The following is an 18920-nucleotide window of genomic DNA, read 5'->3' as shown; positions in this document are numbered from 1 at the left end:
AAGGAAACGGAGAAGCATTCACGTGCTACCCTCCAAAAGCACATGTACAATATTATCTCCGCCCTACAAGCAAGTTTGTCCTTTATCTACTTTAACTGTACTTTCATTGACATTTCAAATTGTGTAAGTACAATTAGTCAGAACATACCAGATTTATAACAGCACAATTCCATGCTGCTGTATGGTAAATCCTTGGAAAACTTAGAAAGATGGCTGTACATTATGTAAATGTACTGCCTGAAAGGGGACCAGCAAAATCAGTCAATAACGTAGTGAGTTCAAGTCACTTTAATCGAAGCCAGCAAAGCCAACTGTCCAAAAAACCAAACCAAACCAAGTATCTGCCCCAACTATGACAGAAAACTGAAGAAAAAAGGGGAATTCTTCCCAGGCCTTGCTACTGTTCTAACCAACTGGACAGCACTTAGATACGTATTCAACAGCTGAGAGAGTTCTTAGCTGCATAGTATTGCTAATGGTTGTCATAAGAGAGAGGAAAAAAAAAAAAAAGCTCAAATTGCCCTGTGAGCACTTCTGCAAGGTCTTCAGATTGATTAAATGAGTATGGCTGAGTTATTTATGCCAAAAAGGCTTCTCCAGTGTGGCTTCAAGCAGACACTGTCTCCTCTGTGCCCTGGAATTGACCTCAAAAATTCAAGAATATTTCTAAAATTTTATCTTTTAGAAGGTGACTGCTGAACTAACATTAAGTAAGATTTCTAGGTTTCTTATAGTTTTGTTTGTTATGTCAGGCAGTTATTCTAAAATACTAACAAACAAGAGCTAACACCCTTAAAACACTTATTTTCAAGAAGCTTTAGGCAGCCAGTGTCAATTTTGAATGACTGCAATCGACTGTCTTGATATGCAACATTTATTATACTGCCTGTACTAATGATACAATTTCACAGTATTTTACAAATGTAGCTTTTTGACAACACTTTGATTTTGCCCAAGAGCATTCCTCATGTCATAGTTTCAGATATTCATTTATCCTGAGTAGGACTTCCTGCTTTCCATACAAACTTTACTGGACCTGACAGAAGTGTACATGAACTGTACCTTTCTATGAACCTGATATGAAGCCAGAACATAAATGCAGCATAAAAAGTGTAACAACCTGTTTGTATATTTATCACTAGAAGTCAAGGTTTCTTACCATAGGCAGCAGGTATGGGTGGTTCCAGGGGTGGGTGCCCATTACCAGAAGGAAGGTCAAAGCGAGTGAAATCTCTACTTTTGTCATTGTTGTACTTTACCTTTAGGCTAGTTAATTTGGAGAAATCAACACGCAGAGTGCAGCACGCAGTGTACATATTTTGGCCATCCAGACCCTGAAGAAAAATAATTACGTTTTCAGAAACAAACCACTTAGTGGCAGCCGACACTGTAAGTTTATTTTATTTTCACCTCCCAGTTGTAACCAAACAGAAATTCACCTTCTGTTTATAAGGTTTTGCTTTTAAACACCAAGCAGACAATTTTACTGCCACTATCCCTACCCAAACTTCCTGTGTAGAGTACTAGTGTAGTCCACTATTTAGTAAGCATTATGTTGCCTTGTGCCAATGGACAAAACCTAGCTCCAAGCATGACTTGTCTTTCTAGCTATGCTTCTACTTGTACCTGTCTCCCATTCAACACACGGTATCAGATGTTAGTAGTGATATTAATTTGGAGATTTTTATTGTGCAGCACTGCCCCTTACATAAGCTGGTGAGGGGTCTGGAGAACAAGTCTTACGAGGAGCAGCTGAGGAAGCTGGGGTTGTTCAGCCTGGAGAAAAGGATGCTGAGGGCAGACCTTATCACTTTCTACAACTACCTGAAAGGAGGGTGTAGTGAGAGGGGTGTTGGTGTCTCTTCCCAAGTAACAAGCGATAGAACAAGAGGAAAGGGCCTCAAGTTGCACCAGGGGAGGTTTATATGGGTATTAGGAAAATTTTTTCAGCAAAAGGACGGCCAAGCACTGGAACAGGCTGGAGGTATTTAAAAGATGAGTAGATGTGGTGTTGAGGGACATGGTTTAGTGATGGACTTGGCAGTGCTAGGTTCACAGTTGGAGTCGATGATCTTAAGGGTCTTTTCCAACCTAAATGATTCTACAAAATCCATCTTTTTAAGAGCAGCCATGCACAGAAAGAGCACTGAAGCAGTATTTTCTGCTTATACCAGTCATAAAAGAATCATGACGGATGAAGGGGAAAAAACCCACTCAAAAGATACTGGATTGTTATAATTACTTAATATAATCTAAACTATAATTTATGTGAAATATTTAATAAGGCATAAGTTATTAATAATGCTGTTCTTCAAGAAAAGATGCTATTGCTAACAAACAGGCTGTAATCCCAACTGCCTTTACTAATTTCCAATATATAATTGATCTCTAAAACACATAGAGAATTTACGTACTGGACTAAAGTGCAGGTAGCAAAAGATAAATATTCTGTGCCTTTTATTCTTCTACATACCTTCTATGGGAACTTTCAAATTGATTTTATTTATTTACTAATATTGAGATGACCACATAGCTTAAAGAGAAATACAAAGTGTCTCAGGTAAGTGAATTATTTTATTTTCTGTCTTTAATTTTTACTTCCACAGTTCAAGTATTCTAAGTGATGATTTCTAACACTGCTGTCCCTTCTGAAAAAAAAAATAATCTTGGAGGTCTCAGGTATCAATTTCATTAACAAACTAATCCCTACTGAGGAAATTGACAATATTTTCTAGAAATGAAAATATTTAGCTATTATAAGGAAACTAATTCTGAAAGTTGTTTTGAAAAATAACCTGTGTTTGGTTTACATGGTAGTGGAAGTGCTGCTGCCACTGTGTGGGAAGAGACATGGGGCTGCCCTATGCTGGATGGAGTGAATTCCAGCTGGCTCCAAAACAGATCTGCCGCTGCCCAAAGCGGAGCCTGTCAGAACGCTGGTGGCGCCTCCATGATAATATGTTTTAAAAAGGGTAGAAAACACTGTGCAACAACTGGGAGAGAGAGGAGTGAGAAAAATGTGAGAAAAACAACCCTGCAGATGCCAAGCTCAGAGGAGGGGAGGGAGGAGGAGGCGGTCCAGGTGCCAGAATAGAGATTCTCCTGGAGAAGATCATGGTGATGCAGATTGACCCCCTGCAGCCCATGGAGCTCCACAGTGGAGCAGATATCCACACTGCAGCCCCTGGGAAGGACGTATGTTGGAGCAGTTTGTGATGGACTGTATTCCATGGGGAGGACCCACGCTGGAGCAGGAGGTCAGTGTGAGGAAAAAGGAGCAGCAGCAACAAAGTGTTATGGACCGACCACAACCCCCATTCCACATCCCCCTGTGCTGCTCCGGGGGGAGAAGGTGGAAGGGTTGGGAGTGAAGCTGAGCCCATTAAGAAGGAATAAGCATGAGGGGATGGTAGGTTTACTTTTGGTTTTGTTCCTTACTATTCTACTTTATTTTTAATCGGCAATAAATTAAATCGATCTTCTCGAAGTTGAGTCCATTATGCATGTGAGTGTAATTGGTGAGTAATCTCCCTATCCTTATCTCGACCCATGAAGTTTTTCATCTTAATTTCTTCCCCTGTCCTGCTGAGGAAGGGGAGTGAGAGCAGCTTGCTGGGTGTCTGGCAGCCACCCAAGGTTAGCCCACCACAGAAAATATACATAAAGTAGGTGAGCTTTTCTTCATTACTCAGAATGTGCATTTTAAAAATCAGGGTACAGCTCATCTGAAATTAAGAAGTTTAAGGTGAAAACATCGATTACTGCAAATTTCGCACTGAAATTCAAACAAGTGAAACATGTAACATTCATCTAATCTCTGGGTGTTTAACTAAACTACTAGTATTGAACTGCACTGAAAATATTCCATTTAGTCTGAAAGAAAAAAGAGATTTTGGTCAATTATGGCTACTTTGGTCAAAAACATGGCTACTGACATCTCTGATTTTTGTTTTGGTAGATTCATGCAGGTCTTGGGGCATGTGCTATATAACTATGTTTGCAGTTGATGATAGAGTGCTATGATCTTAAGCAATAAGGGATGCCTAAGTTACTCATGTACAACAGGAATGTTAGAACGATGAGAAGTTATAAAGTTAATGATCAAGCTAATGTTCCCCATTTTGTTTGGAGATAGAGGGGGGCAGGGAACCAACAAAACGGGAAAATGAGTGAGTGAGTCAAGCTGAACACACTACACTTACCATTTTGGCATAAAATGCATTCATTGGATCAGCATACTGGAGCAAAGCTTGGAACTGATTGTTCTTAGTGAAGGTGACAATCTTCAAAACAGATCCAAATTTAGAGAAAACCTGAGAAGGAAAAACACAGACTTTTAGAAACAATCAACAATCCATGCACACTAAAAACTAGCTATTAAAAACATTTAATACTTCATATAAATTTCTGAAAATTCTTTCTTTTGTGAGAGCTGAACAAAAATTGAGTGAATACAGGATTTTGGTTCAGGTTAAAAAAAATAATTTAAAAAGAGGCTACAAAAGATGGAGAAGAAGGACAAGATTTCCTTGAAGATTTATCAATGACTGTTCAACAAAGAGCAGGGAAGGCCAGCCCAAACAGGCATTTGTCCAATGTCTGCAGAGGAATTATGGATAATCAAAGTTGAGGTTTGAGAAGTGGACTTTCACAAGTCAGTTGAGATGGGAACTGCAAACTTCCTTTCTAGGCATCCAACTTTACATTCTGTGCTTCACACAAATTCTGCAAATTTTCTGACAAAAAAAATTTCTTATATAGTTGATGTGCATGAAAATTCATTATGAATACCTACTGTCCAAGTTAGAAGACGAAGGAAAAAAGCAAGACAAAGACCTGTGTTAGGACCTACCACTCTAATTTACAATTGAACAGTATTTGATTTATTGCAAATGCAAGCATTGCAGAAAAATCTTAAAAGATTGAAATTTATATACACTCGAAACGACAGTGTCTGCTACATGAACGTGTCTATGCAAAAGCAAAGTTACAAAGAATCAGGACAAAAATATAGCTACGACTTATGATGCAAGTGCAGAAAAACTATGACCAAATTAACAGTGGAAGAGGAAAGATGATTTGGGGGGAAGTTCTAACAGTTCTAGAACAAACTGTTAAGAATCGATGCAAAGTCAGGAAAGTAGTATCCTGCCCACAGACAACTATTGAGCCTGGAATGGAAATAAAGGCCAGAGATAGGGACAAGCATCTTTGGCTAGCCTATTAGGCCTAGAATCAAGGATACAAGAAACACTGACCCAGCTCTTCATGCCTAATTTTTCAGCCTGTCAGAAACAAGGTTTTTAGGCTGCAGTCATTATTTTGTGGTAGAAGACAGAACGATTGCTTTTTCACAGCAATTTAAAATGAGCGAGTTCCTCTTCATAAAGCACTTCCCCTTAAGTAAGACCTAAATACAGCTTCTGAATGTGTGGTTTTCCATGTTTATCCAGAAGACTAAATCAAGGTAATGAAATTAAATGCATTTCTGTTCCGTTTTAAACCTAAAACCACAGTATATACCAATTTTGCTTCTGCCAATACAACACTGAATATTCCGTTTCTTATAATAAATATTTTAAGGTGAACTTTGGCAAAAAAAAAGTGTTTGTTTCTTGACAAGCAGTTATAACTTACAAAATACAATCAAAGTTTTGGATGACAACTTGCTTACTAGTGTTCCATGTGATGCTATACTTATCAGTGAAAATTTTCATTTCCATTACCCTTACCACACTTACAAAGTAAAGTTATATTGTACCTATCAGGAACAAAGTACTACTTTAATTAGAGGAGATAGCCCCCTGTTAAGAACTCCAAATAAGATCCCTTTTCAAATATTGCTTAATTTTCTAGACCTATTGCAAAAGTAGGTGAGGCCAATTCCAAGACTGAAAATACAGTTCTGCTGCGCTGAAGTATACATTAATCAAAGAAAATTAACATGAATGTCCTCTTCCACTGTCGGCTTAGTAAAAAACAAAAAACCCCCAAATCCACAGATGGTTAGATCCGGGAGTTGCTGTTGCACTATTAAACTAGTACAACTCCCATAACCACAGATGCTTGTCCTCAGGTTATTCTGAGTGTGCTAATAATCCTAAACAGTTGACATAGTATTTGCACAAGCTCACTAAGTGAACAATACTGATATATAAATAAAAGTTTAGATCAGGCAAATTGCTACATCAAAGTGACAACTACTATACTAGTTAATCAGTATCAAAGAGGGGAGATACTGAGGAAGAGGATATATTAAAGGGTAAGAGGATGAAGTGTTGGTAACAACCAACTTTTGTTTGAGATGCTACTAAAGCAGCAAAAATCTTCTTCCAGGACTGCAGGTTCATGTGAAAACTTCCCAATTATTTAAATCACATTAATTTAAGAAACTCATATTCGGCGTGAGTCTTTACTGCACAAATTTACTAGCAATTACAAAAGCTTCAAATATGAAACCCTTTGCAATATCCAAAAAAAGGTATCAACAAATCTTTCAGGCGCAAAAAAACAGTCTTGTAAAGTTATTGATTTTAAATTTATAGTTCTCAACACCACAGCACAGCCACCTAGCAGGATTTATTGGTCTTTCATAGGTATAGCCCACCACTATTCCAGGCTTTCAGAAGTAGTTAAAGTAAATGGCATTCTAAAGTTGATGAACAATCAAAAACATTTGCCCAAGCAATTACACTTGTCTATTACATCACTGGCATTGTATTATAAAAATGAATAAAAACCCCTAAAATATAATGCAGACTACAAAACTTGCTCAGTGTGAAGAGTGCTAAAATACTGGTCCACAACTTCATAACAATCAGTGTTTCACTAGTTTGTCATGTGGGCATACATTAGAAGTAACACTTCAAGTTTGTTGTTGCTTCCACAGAAACCAAACTTAAAAAAATGAAAGACTAAAAAACTAAAAAAAAACCTAAAAACCTAAAAACCCTAAAACCCCTAAAAAAACTAAAAAGGAACTGAAAAAAAAGACAACATGAAAATCTGAGTACAGAAGCTCTGTTTACTTTTAATTTTTTTGTGCAAAACTGATTCAGGCCTAGATTCCTGAATTACAACAAATCACTTCAAAATGACAGTCCTCATTGAAATGACTAAGGATCCACAGGTTCTTTAAAAAAAAAAAAAAAGAAAGAAAAAGAAAAGTTAAAATTAATGGATTTACAATGGCAACATTGGAACAGATTTTTTTTAGCAATCGTCATTACCTGATACAGCATTTCTAAAGTGACAGGGTAGAAAAGGTTTTCAACAATGATTCGAAGAACAGAACCTTGACTTGGAAGGACTTCTCTGTCAGCACTAACAGCCAGGTTTCCGGACTGCATAGCGTTCACAGCTTGCAACGCAGCTTTGACTCTCTGAAATCATGGCACAGCAGACACCACAATTTACTTATACGCATACACATTATTCACATCTAAACAAACTTCTCTTAAAAAGAAAAAGCATGTAGAATGTACTTGAAATGCAACTTTTAAAAAACATATTCCCTTTACTGGATTATCAATTCGATAGGTAATTTTGTTAGGTTAATAGGTAAATCATACCTCTTCCTCTCCTCTAAAAGAAGTCAGATCATACTTTCACAGAATTACAACTTTCTCTTTTAGTTAAATCGTTAGTATTTTGCAATGCCATATAGACACAATTTTGCTTTGATTCAGTAGGCTTTTGCCATTCTAGGGATTTTCCAGCAAATCAATTTGATGACAATATTGTAATAGACTGACAACCAGTCAGGGTACCAAAAAATATTTTCCCTGCTTTATTAGGATTTCATTCTCTTAAGGATGCTTAAGGATGCATACCCTGCTCTTTTTTCTGAGCACAAAAAAAAAAAAAACCCCAAACAAACCAACCCACCTTTAAATCTCACTCCTCAAACTGCCTCACTGGGACTTTGGAAGTCTCTACGCTTGTTTTTGATGGGCTTTCCTCAAAAAGGTCTTCAGACTACCTCTGAGACCACTATGGAAATAATGTTGTTTTCCAAATGTAGTTTTGTGACCTGAAGTCATGTCTCAGAAACGCTGTTTCCTTGGAAGATGGTCTAAACATGGCACACGGTACAGATGTTACCTAGTTTCAGAAATGTTACCCTGCAAAATAGTCTGTACTTAAGGCCTAAGCCTAGACACTAGGTCAGTAACATAGTGTTCAGCTGCTATGCTATGGTCTCTAAAATTTAAATAAAACTCAAATGGAAGAGTCATAAGTGGAAATAAAATAAATAATTAAAAAGTAGACAACGTTGCTTTTACAGAAAGAAAAAGCAAGTGTCATGCACTGAGCTGAAAATACTCTGAGGAACAGATACAAGGGGTCTTATTTGCAAATATGACTACAGTTTTCCTGGGGCTGTTACATACACCACATCCTTTAAGAAGTCTTGTTAATTTATTTGTTTTTACAGATGGCAAACCAATCCAGCAATCTTGGATGAGGAAAGAGACAAATAAGATTTATCAGCTTGCAAAATTTCAGTGACTTTTGTGTCAGCACAAATTAAAAATAAGCACCGATTTTTGCCCCAGTCACTACTTGAAACATTCTTACAGAAACCAAAACTGTGATATACACACCACAATATATAATTTATGTATCTAAATGGGAGGTCAACTGCAATTCATCCAGCAATCCAATCATATCAGTATGATGGTGTGTATACTTTGATCTTGCTGTGCAAAGGGTGTTTCCTTTGTTAGAGACTAGGATTTAAATCACTTATCTACAATATTCAATTCATATTCATGAGAATTCAATTTTTGGTACTTAAAAAAATACAGGGAAAAAATTAGTTCTGCTGTTTGGCATGAAGTTACACATAAAACTGATGTTTTATAAGTATCCATTTTACTGGATCTAGGGTTCTTAGGATAAACAGTTGACAGTAAAAAAACCCCAATACTATTATGAATCTACTTGAATAACTTCACGATTATTTTCTTTTCCTGAGTGTGGCAAGGCCTTGGAACAGTGCCAACAATAAAAACCTTACAAAAACCAGTTAAATGACCTCTCACAATAACATCCATATCTGATAAAGTAAAAAACTTCAAAAGAGCTGCTTTTGGGGCAGAAAGTAGATCATCATGACAGTTGGGTTTGTTCTTCCATGTGTTCCTCAGATAGCATCTACAGACCTATGATTAGCAATTAAGCTTAAGAAAACATAAACATACAAAATTGAAGTGGTGTGGTTTTGTGGCATTCTTGGTACTGTATTACAGACACAGTAACAGGGGGGAAAAGAATCAGAGAAAGGATTTACTGGAGAAGACGTTATTTTCTTCATATTCTGAAGCTATTGAGAGCTGTTACCTAATGTTAAAACTTAGAAATGGCAAAAGTTCGTTCAAATCATACTGTAAGCAAGTATTTCTAAGTGTAGAATACAATGGCTGGGTCATTTACAGTATGCTGCTTAGGACTGTCTCCAGTCACATTTTTAAGGTATCTGAGGATGGAGACCCCAAAACTGCTCAGAACTACCCATTCCCATGTCTGACCCTCCTATACTGAGGAGCCCAGGACCGGACACAGTGTTCCAGATGTGTCTCATCTGTGTTGAGAAGAAGGGAAGGTCACCTCCCTCAGTCTAACAGCAATGCTCTGCCTTCTGCAGCCCAGGACATTGCTGGCCACCTTTGCTGCAAGGGCACGTTGCCTCCCAGGACCCCCAAATCCTTCTCTGCCTTTCCAGCTGGTTGGCCCCAGTGTATGGTGGTACCTGGGGTTACTCCTATCCGGTGCAGGAGTTGGCATTTCTCTTTGTTGAACTTAACAAGGTTCTCCTGTCAATCCATTTCTCCAGCTTTTCATGATCCCTCATCTGATCCCATCATGAGGTCTCTGATGAGACCATCTGGGGTCTCAACTACTCCTCTCAGTTCTGTGTTGTCTGCAAACTTGCTGAGGATGTTTCCCATCCCATCATGCAAGACATTAATGAAGATGTTAAACAGCATTGGACACAGTATCAACCCCTAGGTTACCCCACTAGCGATGGGTCCCCAGATGGACTTCATGCCACCGGTCACAACCATTTTGGCCTTTCAGATCACCTTACAGTCCACTTATCTAGATTGCATTTAATCAGTTTGCTTATTGGGATGTTACAGGAAACAATGTTGAAAGTCATATCAAAGTCAACATAAACACCATCCACTGCTCTCCTCTCACCCACCAAACCAGTCATCTCACCATAGAAGGCTATCACATTGGTCAGGGATTACTTCCTATTCAAAAACCCAGGACGAATTTCCCAACCACCTTCTTGTCCTTAGAATATTTGGAAACAGTTTCCAGGATTAGTTGCTCCATTGCTAAGGAAAGGCTGATCAGCCAGTGGTCTCCTGGATACTCCTTCTTTCCATTCTTTAAGTCAGGAGGGATTTGCTCTCTTCTAGTCCTCAGAAACCTCCTCCAATTGCCATGACCTTTCCAAGATTGTAAGAGCGGCCTTGCAATGACATCAGCCAGCACCCTCAGCACTCACAACAGCACTTCATTGTGGCCACAGACCTTTTTATCCACTTGTTTATCTAGTTTGTTTAAATGTTCCCTAATGAGATCCTTCTCTACTTCCTTCATCAAGACATTCCCACTGTTCTCAGTTACTTGGTATTCCCAAGGGCAAGACTGAAGGCTGAGGAGAAGGTATCCAGTACTTCAGCCTTGTACATGTCCAATGTCCGCATGTCCAAAGTCTGACTGCTGATACACTTTGAAGAGCCTTTCTTGTTGCTGTTCCCTTGCTAGAGCCAACTCCATGTGGGCTTTGATTTTCCAAACCACATCCCTGCATGATCAGATAATGTTTGATATTCCTCCTGGGTCACCTATCCGGGATTCTACTTTTTCTATGCCTTTTTTTTTTTTTTTTAATGTTTGAGTTCAGTCAGGAGCATCTTGTTCATCCAAGTAGTCCTCCTGCCACCTTCACTTGATTTCCTGCTCATCAGGATGAACCACTCATGAGCTTGAGCTCCTCTACAGTTATTTTACAGACATTGAGAAGTCCCTGTCTCAGAAGATACTGCCTGGATAACAACTAACAGAAATAATATCTATCAGAAATTGACTATTGGTGTAGTGGAAAGTAGTCCATTTAATTACCAGTGTTGTGGTTTAACCCTGGTAGGCAGCAAAGTGTCACACAGCTGTTCAGTCACTTCTCCCCAGCAGGATGGAGGAGAGAATCAGAAGGGTGAAAGTGCGAAAACTTGGGGGCTGAGGTACCGACAGTTTAATAGGTAAAGCAAAAGCTGCATGTGCAAGCAAGGCAAAATAAGGAATTCCTTTACTACTTGCCATTGGCAGGCAGGTATTTCACAATTTCCAGGAAAGTAGGGCTCCATCATGCATAACAGTTACTTGGGAAGAAAGACACCGTAACTTTGAACATCCCACCTTCTTCCTTCTTCCCCTGGCTTTCATTACAGAGCACAATGCCACATGGCATGGGATATCCATTTGCTCAGTTGGGGTCAGCTGTCCTGGCTGTGCCCCCTCCCAACTTCTCGTGAGCTCACACTGGCCGGACAGTGCGAGAAGCAGAAAAGTGATGCTATGTAAGCGTTACAAGCTACTACGAAGAAAATTAACTTTATCCTATCCAAAACCCATAGGCAACTCATGTGCAATTCTATCCCGTTAAATCAAAATATTATACTTACAGCCCGATTAGGCAGATTGTCAGTCTTAAGTTCTCTGTGATTGGAATACTGAATATAAACAGGCTGGTGGCGGAGTTGAGCTACAGCAGGGGTATAGTAGTTCACCATACTAACAGCAGCTTCTTCAGAAGCCATTTCCAAAAATGCCTGCAACCAATACATAGCAGTTTTTAGTGTTGTTTTGTTTACAGGAGAGAGCAAAGCATCAAAGCACCATTTATTCCCAATTCCACTTTCACTAGGAACAGATCGTATGAAAGTACAGTACTGATTTGATCAGCATTACAATGCATTTGTGTGTGCCTGTTTTGGGGGATATTTGATTTGTGCATTTTCTTAAAAGGTTTTACATTGTAAGTACAGTAAGTGATTAAAGAAGAAGTGAAATAAGTCAAACATATGGAAAGCAATGCTGCTAAAAATTCCACACTGCTAATTAATTTATTAGATTCCTGAACCCATGCACTATTACCTAGGTAGCAGATACACAAACTGATTGAAAAAGTAGGAAACAGGACACAGAACATCTATCAGTTTGTGTATTATATTAACCCAGCTCAGTGCTCTAGACAATTTCTGAATGAATGTCTACAACTTTATAAGATTTCAGTGTTTATTCATGATGTAAACTATCCTGTTGCATCCAAGAAGATTTAAAAGAAAACCTAAGCAATTTTTTTCACATTAAAAAAATAACATACATGTTAATTATTTAATCAGGCAAGTTATTTCAAGACATATGATGCCATCAACAGGACAACATAATTCTTTATCATCTATATATTCTTATATAAGGTGTTTAGCAACCTTATTAACAAGTTACTGGATCATTATATAATCCAAAAGCATATTATGATCTGAAAATAAATATCAAGACATCCTTTCACATTTAAAAATATGAAACTCTTGAGCTATCAATGAAATATTTAGGCATTGTTGCAATCACTTCAGCCAAATGTAATACCAAAAGGGTTATAACATGAACATCTTCAGCCTTCCTCTGATAATTGAAACACTGAAAATAACATACCTGACTTCTTCCTTTTAGCATCAAGAGGTTGGTTACTTTGCCAAAAGGGAGGCCTAATGAAATGACTTCTGCTTCAGTAACATCACTTGGAATTTGACGAAGATGAAGAACACGTGAAGGGGAACATGGCGATCTGTCTCTTTTTAAATTCTTCTTTTTATTCGCTTTATCTAAAATATTTTAGGGAGGGGGATGGTCAAGCAAACAAGACAAACATTGCACAGTATACTTATCAAAACCTAAGGGAGATAAACTGCTGTCTCAGGACTGCCATGGATTTATCTATAGCTCTTTGAATCCTAAGAAAGGACAGTTGATATATAACTAAAGGACAGTTTAAAAAGACCCCTTCAGCTGTTCCAAATCTCCACTGCAAGAGGAGTGCATGGTGTGTTTGTTTTACTTTGGTTTCAGTTTGTTTATTTTCTGGTGTGTGTGTGTTTGTTTTTTTAAGTCTTAGCACAGAGAGGCCAATAACTTCTTTCCAAATGCCAGTGTAACATATTCACAAGATGTTAATTACACAGAATAAGAACAATTAGTATTTGGGAGGTAATATACTCATTTTTTTTATTACTAGCTAAATTTCCTGCATAGTGTGTTTCTTAATTAGATTCAATTACTACCTCAAGTAAGTTTTTATTTCATTTTATTAAAGAAAGCCTGCTGTCCTACATGATTGTAAGTTGTAAGAAGTCTTTGAAAAGGACAGACAGCAGTGAGGCATGAAATCTGTACAAATCCTAAAGTCTTCCACCTTGGCAAACTGCCTTTTTCTTTTTTTTTAACATATGCCTATTTGAATCCTGTAACAGGTGGTTAGCCAATGGTTACATTTCAAGGAGATGACTCGGAGTCCTTCAAATCACTTATAAGCAGAACACCACATCTGGAACAGGCATATTGTTCTAGAAGCTATCACAATGGTGTAATAACTTAAAGTTGTAAAAATGAAATCCATTATCCAAACTAGAGGTGCCATTAAGAGATTCTCCTAAAGCAAGCTACAGAGGCTCATGAGGCTTGGTCAAAAAAAATACCCGAAACAGAGATGAAAGACAGCATATTTGATGGAAATCGTATTGAAGTCTAACTGCATATGACTTCAGTTAAAGGAAGAAACAGCATTCTTTTTTTACTTATATGCCAGAAACACCTTCACTCCAACAAGTGAGATAGCCCTCACTTTGTTGCATTTAGCCATCCAAGGAGAATCACACAAGATTTGTAAAAAATATCTGTATGAGCTTAGTAATTTCAGATTTTGCTGTAGGTTTTTGAGTACAGTCTAAGGCTGAGACACAGTTCATGCAAGTCATCCTTTATAAAAATCTTTACAGAGTTGTGTTTTTTTATGGTAGTGGAAGTCTGTAAAACTCCAATTTAGAAGACCTAAGCTCCAATCATGGCACACTCATAAGTATAGTTAACTTAATTCCCTCACCTGCAAAACAGAAAATCTGTTGAACATTGACTTTTCCATCAAGAAATTTTAAATGGCATCATGTGCTCTGTGAGCCTTCTGAAACACATGAACATGTGGCACACTTGCCAGGGGATGAGACTTTAAGACAAACAGAAACATACTAAGCATACATCAGTACAAAGCCAGGACTATTGAAGCCTAACAACCCATCCTATTTTGTTAAATCTACTTTTCGGGTTCAAAAAGGACAAGATGTCCCTGACTTTACTAAGTCAAGGACTGTTTGACTAAAGAAAGCAAGAAATGAAACCTAAAAGGAGTTTTGCCTTTAGTTTAAGATGAGAGACTCTCACAGAAGCAATACCTGTCTGTGTTGCTGCTCAAGAAGTTCTGGAAGCAGAGCAGAAAGCAGGAACAAGAACACCTGAGGGAATCAAGCTTAACTCTTTATCATGAATCCATATAATGTGCCCTACATTCCACCAAACTGAGACTGACATAGAATATTCATCTTCTGTCTCTGACAGTCTTGAAATACTTCAAAACAAATTCCTTTCAAATGCACAACTACAGGAAAAATGAGTAGGCACTTGAGATTCTGTACAGAAGGCTACTGGCTTGGTCATGGTTATAGAAAATAGTTATTTTTTGCCCATTTTAACTAGTCAGTTTTGGAGGTTGTCAATACTGTCACTGAATTGGATAGACTCCAGTGTCTCTACTGTTGGAGTCAGATTAGAGTTCAGGCTTGGTAAGGCTGCTAATGGTAACAATAAAGAATAAAAAAAAACCAAAACATTTACAGAGAAAAAACACACTGTTGAAAAAGAATTGTGATTAAAATCTTTTTTAATGTATACCTGTAGCTGGAGTGGAATTACTCATGGTAAAAGGTCTGTTACTGACACCAGAAGAAAGAGGCTTGTCAGGTCCACACTGAAAAATAAAATATAAGATTACTAGTAAAAGCTGTTACAGAGAAAGAGTTTGATATAAAAGCACAGCAGCTACTGAAGTTTTTGCTTCCCAAGAACCATGCCTTTCTATACACATTATCCACTTTTGCTGTGAACTTATTTTTCAGGAAAAAAATGCCAACCACACCACTTTTCATTCTGCCTCAAGATCTTAGCAAGTTCTTATTTCTCTAATTATTTATCCTACTACAGTTTGTATTTTAAAGATCAACAATAAAAAATATTTATAAAGAGAAATGAGCTGGCTTCAGGCTCTGGGTCTGCAATACAACATTTTTTTCCAGATACGAGTAAACACACAGATAAGGTCAGCATTTGTGACTGGACACAGTGGACCTTGAGCAAAAGTAACTCATGGCATACTTAAATATGCCTATGGCACTTTTTTTTTTTAAACCTAATTCTTGTCCTAAGAATTTGATGGTGGATATTTAGAAAAAATACTGAAAATCAAAGTGTTGCTTTAAGAATACTGACAATTTGAGGCTCTAATTACTAAGAGAGAAGAGTTTGAGCACTACAGGTTATTTAAAAAAAATAAAATCAGTCCCCAGCTGTCAGTTAAATCTGCTCCACAGGACTGCTCTAGTACGCCAGCTAAGCATCAGCTTCAAAACACCAAGAAGAAACAAGGTACCACACCACCTCTGAAAGGCAGTTAAGGTTCCTGAAACTTTCACCACACTCTTCCATAAAAGCATTTTCATGAGAAAGCTGAGACTAAGGGAGTGGTTCTACAAGATGGAATAAGCTGACCCAAACAGCTCCTCACCACTTTCATTTCCCTTGCCCCAGCATTCCCACCTCCTCATGGTCATCAGCTGCTTAACTTGCACCAGCTCTGGTGCCCAAGAGATTTTCCATGAGTCAATCCTCCAACCTGCTGAGTTAGGTTAGTTGGTTTATCAGCTGAAATAGGGGGTTGAAAAGTGCCAGGATCCAGTGCAAAGAAAGGGGTAGGGATACTTGAAGAGGGGATGGGACGAAGAAAGCACCCCTTTGGCAGCAGCACACCATCATGTTGGGTTATATAGGCTGTGGAAGCACCACTCGTGAAGGACTGGTTTATAAGCTGTGTCTCTGCTGAAAGGAGCAGTTTGGTTCTTTTCATCCTTACAATTAACCATGTGTTCCCGCTGCTTCCCCCGTCTTGGGATGGTCATCAACAACAGAGGGCCCTGACTAGGTTAGGATGCTGGAAAAACCTTTTCAGCAAAATTTAGCTGCTTGTGAAGCAGCACAGGTGTTAGTGTGGGATGGAGGAAAACATGACTGTGTTCATTCCTCTCTGGCAGCAGTACAGACTTACTACTGTTTGCCATGAAACTGCATCTTGACAGTATATTTAAATGCAATGTCTAATTGTGGTAAACACTCTGAGAAATCATTTTTACATTAAAAATAAATGAAAAATACAGAAAACGTATTTTAAAGAAATTCCAATTCTATTCATTTTGAATGGCCACCAATTAAATCCATCTGCAATAAAATTACAGGCTCATGTAAAGAGCAGCCTACTCAGCTGAGCAATAGAGTATACCATACATCATACAGTCCAAGTTACACTTCTTTGGATGGTCACATTTTAAACTAATCTCATTAAAGCTTGCCAGTGAAATGGTTACTAGTTGTCTGATGCGTATCACATTGTATTTGGATGGCTACTGGAATGTAATTAACTTCCAAAACCAGTATTAATCTTTAGTTATTAGAAGTACCTTGAGAACGCCAGCATCCAGGTATTGAACATCTAAATAACATATTTTGATTGTAAAATGCAAATCTTGCTAATTAAACAAAAGCAGCACTATGTGGAGCTAGTAATTGGTAGCAAGTGTTAAGAGTGGTTTTTAATAAGCCAACCCTTCCTTCTATTTACAAGAGGGCAGAAAAACCCTCACTAGTGCTGTAACTCCAGTTGTAAGGGCTTTTAGCTTGTTTTTTAATTTAGCCTTTATTCAACAGAAGAAATCTCTGCATTTTTCAAAAAGACTGTAAAAAAAACTTGGTGTTTCAGCACAGAAGACTCTGGCAGCAGGTACCTTTTTTGAGAAACTTACAGTTATTCTGTGGTTTTTTTATAAACCCTGGCCCCAAATACATCTATTATTTTGACAAATAAGTTAATTTCAAGGATTTAACATGTATTCTCACAGTTTTGTATTTAATTTTCTATGCACTCATATAAAAAACCACAACACACTTTTTCAGAAAAAAAAAAATCTGTTGTCTTCCGCTTTTAAAAGCCATCTTAGTTGATTCCACTCAGGATTTAAAAAAGCATCTTGGCTTGTGAATATAGTAGATTCTGGTTTCTGCACTATGTACTTGTAGTTTATGCAGAAGTTAGGAAAATGTGTAATGGCAAGATTTTTACAAATTAATATAAGTTGTCTAGTTATTAGTTTACAAATTAGAAAAATCTGTAAGTTATGCGCTGTTAGACATACATATTTCATGGAATTTATAATTTACAACAAAATATGTTTAGTTTTCAGCTTAAATTGTATTGCTTGCATCAATAACTTACACCATTAGATACTTCGTATGTTTGGCACATGAAAATACAACTGATAAATGTGACCGTGATTTCCAGGAAAAGTTCCTAGAGGATACCAAAGAAAATATTAACTAGCTGTGAGGAGTTAGAACAGAACACCATGATGAGAAGACAGATCTTAAAAACAAATTGCAAAGATGAGAACTTACTATCGGAGATGATACTGAAAGTCTATAAATCAACCATAATAGCACTGATAATTTTTCTCAGAACAAGTTCTAGTATATTCCAAAAGAAAATGTATGTAACCTTCTCAAGAACCATTCATCCTCTCTAGGCCACCCTATCACTAGAGTTTCATCAAGTTATACTACTGCTTGGGAGATTGTGCTGTAAAACCATGAAGCAATTCCATGCTAAAAAGACACACACACATAGAGAAACACAATTCAGATGGCTGCAGTGATCTGTATTGCAACTCTCTGTAAAACTGTCCTGTCTCCATACAGCTGAAGCTGTAGAATCATAGAATCACAGAATCGTCTAGGTTGGAAGGGACCTTAAAGATCATTTAGTCCAACCATCAACCTAACTCTGACAAAAAAATAAATAATAAATAAGCAATAAAAAAACCCAAAACCACTAAACCATATTCTTGAGGACCAAGAATATTGTTGCTTACCAAGAATATGGTGTAGCTCACTGCAGCACAAAATAACTGCTCCAGGATGGGGGACTAAACCTGCTTCAACAGCGGAAAAATTATACCACAAAATTACAACCTTCAGTCATGACACACACCTGTACCTACACTGATACATTATTCAATCACCATAGAAACGCACATGTTTGGGATGTGCATGTGTTGGGGATATTCTGGATTAGTAAAGGAGAGCGAAACCACAAGCTCTAGTGACAAACTGCTAACTTAAAATCATTTGAAACTAAGGAGACATCTTAAAAGTGCAAGGAGGCAAAGAAGAATCCAGCTGTTCTTACACATTTTCAGGTCATCGATAACGGCCAGCATCCACAACATCAATTTCTGTGACCTGTTTTGCCAGGCAGCTACAGATGCAATCTCCCCATTTTAAATATTTACCTTGCCACAGCTTAATAGATGGTCTAAAAATACAAAACATATCCACTAAATGAAAGCTCTGAAGTACAATTCTAGTGCAAAACCAACTCCCTGTCTTTGGGATGCAACATGTGAGGCATAAAACTTCAGACTTTGACTAAAAATCAATTGAGAAGCATCAAACTCAAAACAACAAAGTCCTCT

The 18920-nt window shown here is 37.7% G+C and overlaps 1 protein-coding gene across 3 annotated transcripts in view; it reads right to left on the bottom strand.

Annotated features, from left to right (window-relative positions):
• The window catches only part of PTBP3 (polypyrimidine tract binding protein 3), a 52965-nt gene that overhangs the window by 15621 nt on the left and 18424 nt on the right, over positions 1-18920 (bottom strand). For 2 of the 3 annotated variants that reach the window (XM_014956419.1, XM_014956418.1), the window contains 6 exons: positions 15019-15094; positions 12733-12902; positions 11703-11849; positions 7230-7382; positions 4203-4313; positions 1160-1334 (listed from right to left, as the gene is read on the bottom strand). In XM_014956419.1, the coding sequence (XP_014811905.1) occupies positions 1160-1334; positions 4203-4313; positions 7230-7382; positions 11703-11849; positions 12733-12902; positions 15019-15043 (781 nt within the window). In that variant the 5' untranslated portion in view covers positions 15044-15094. Of the gene's footprint in view, positions 1-1159; positions 1335-4202; positions 4314-7229; positions 7383-11702; positions 11850-12732; positions 12903-14522; positions 14583-15018; positions 15095-18920 lie in introns of all 3 variants that reach the window. The other variant, XM_014956420.1, reaches the window with a different exon arrangement.

Source organism: Calidris pugnax, unplaced genomic scaffold (genome assembly GCF_001431845.1).
Source record: "Calidris pugnax isolate Ruff unplaced genomic scaffold, ASM143184v1 scaffold262, whole genome shotgun sequence".
NCBI classification, from domain to species: Eukaryota; Metazoa; Chordata; class Aves; order Charadriiformes; family Scolopacidae; genus Calidris; species Calidris pugnax.
The sequence above is the reverse complement of the archived record's forward strand: the minus strand, read 5'-3'. Positions and strand labels throughout refer to the sequence as shown.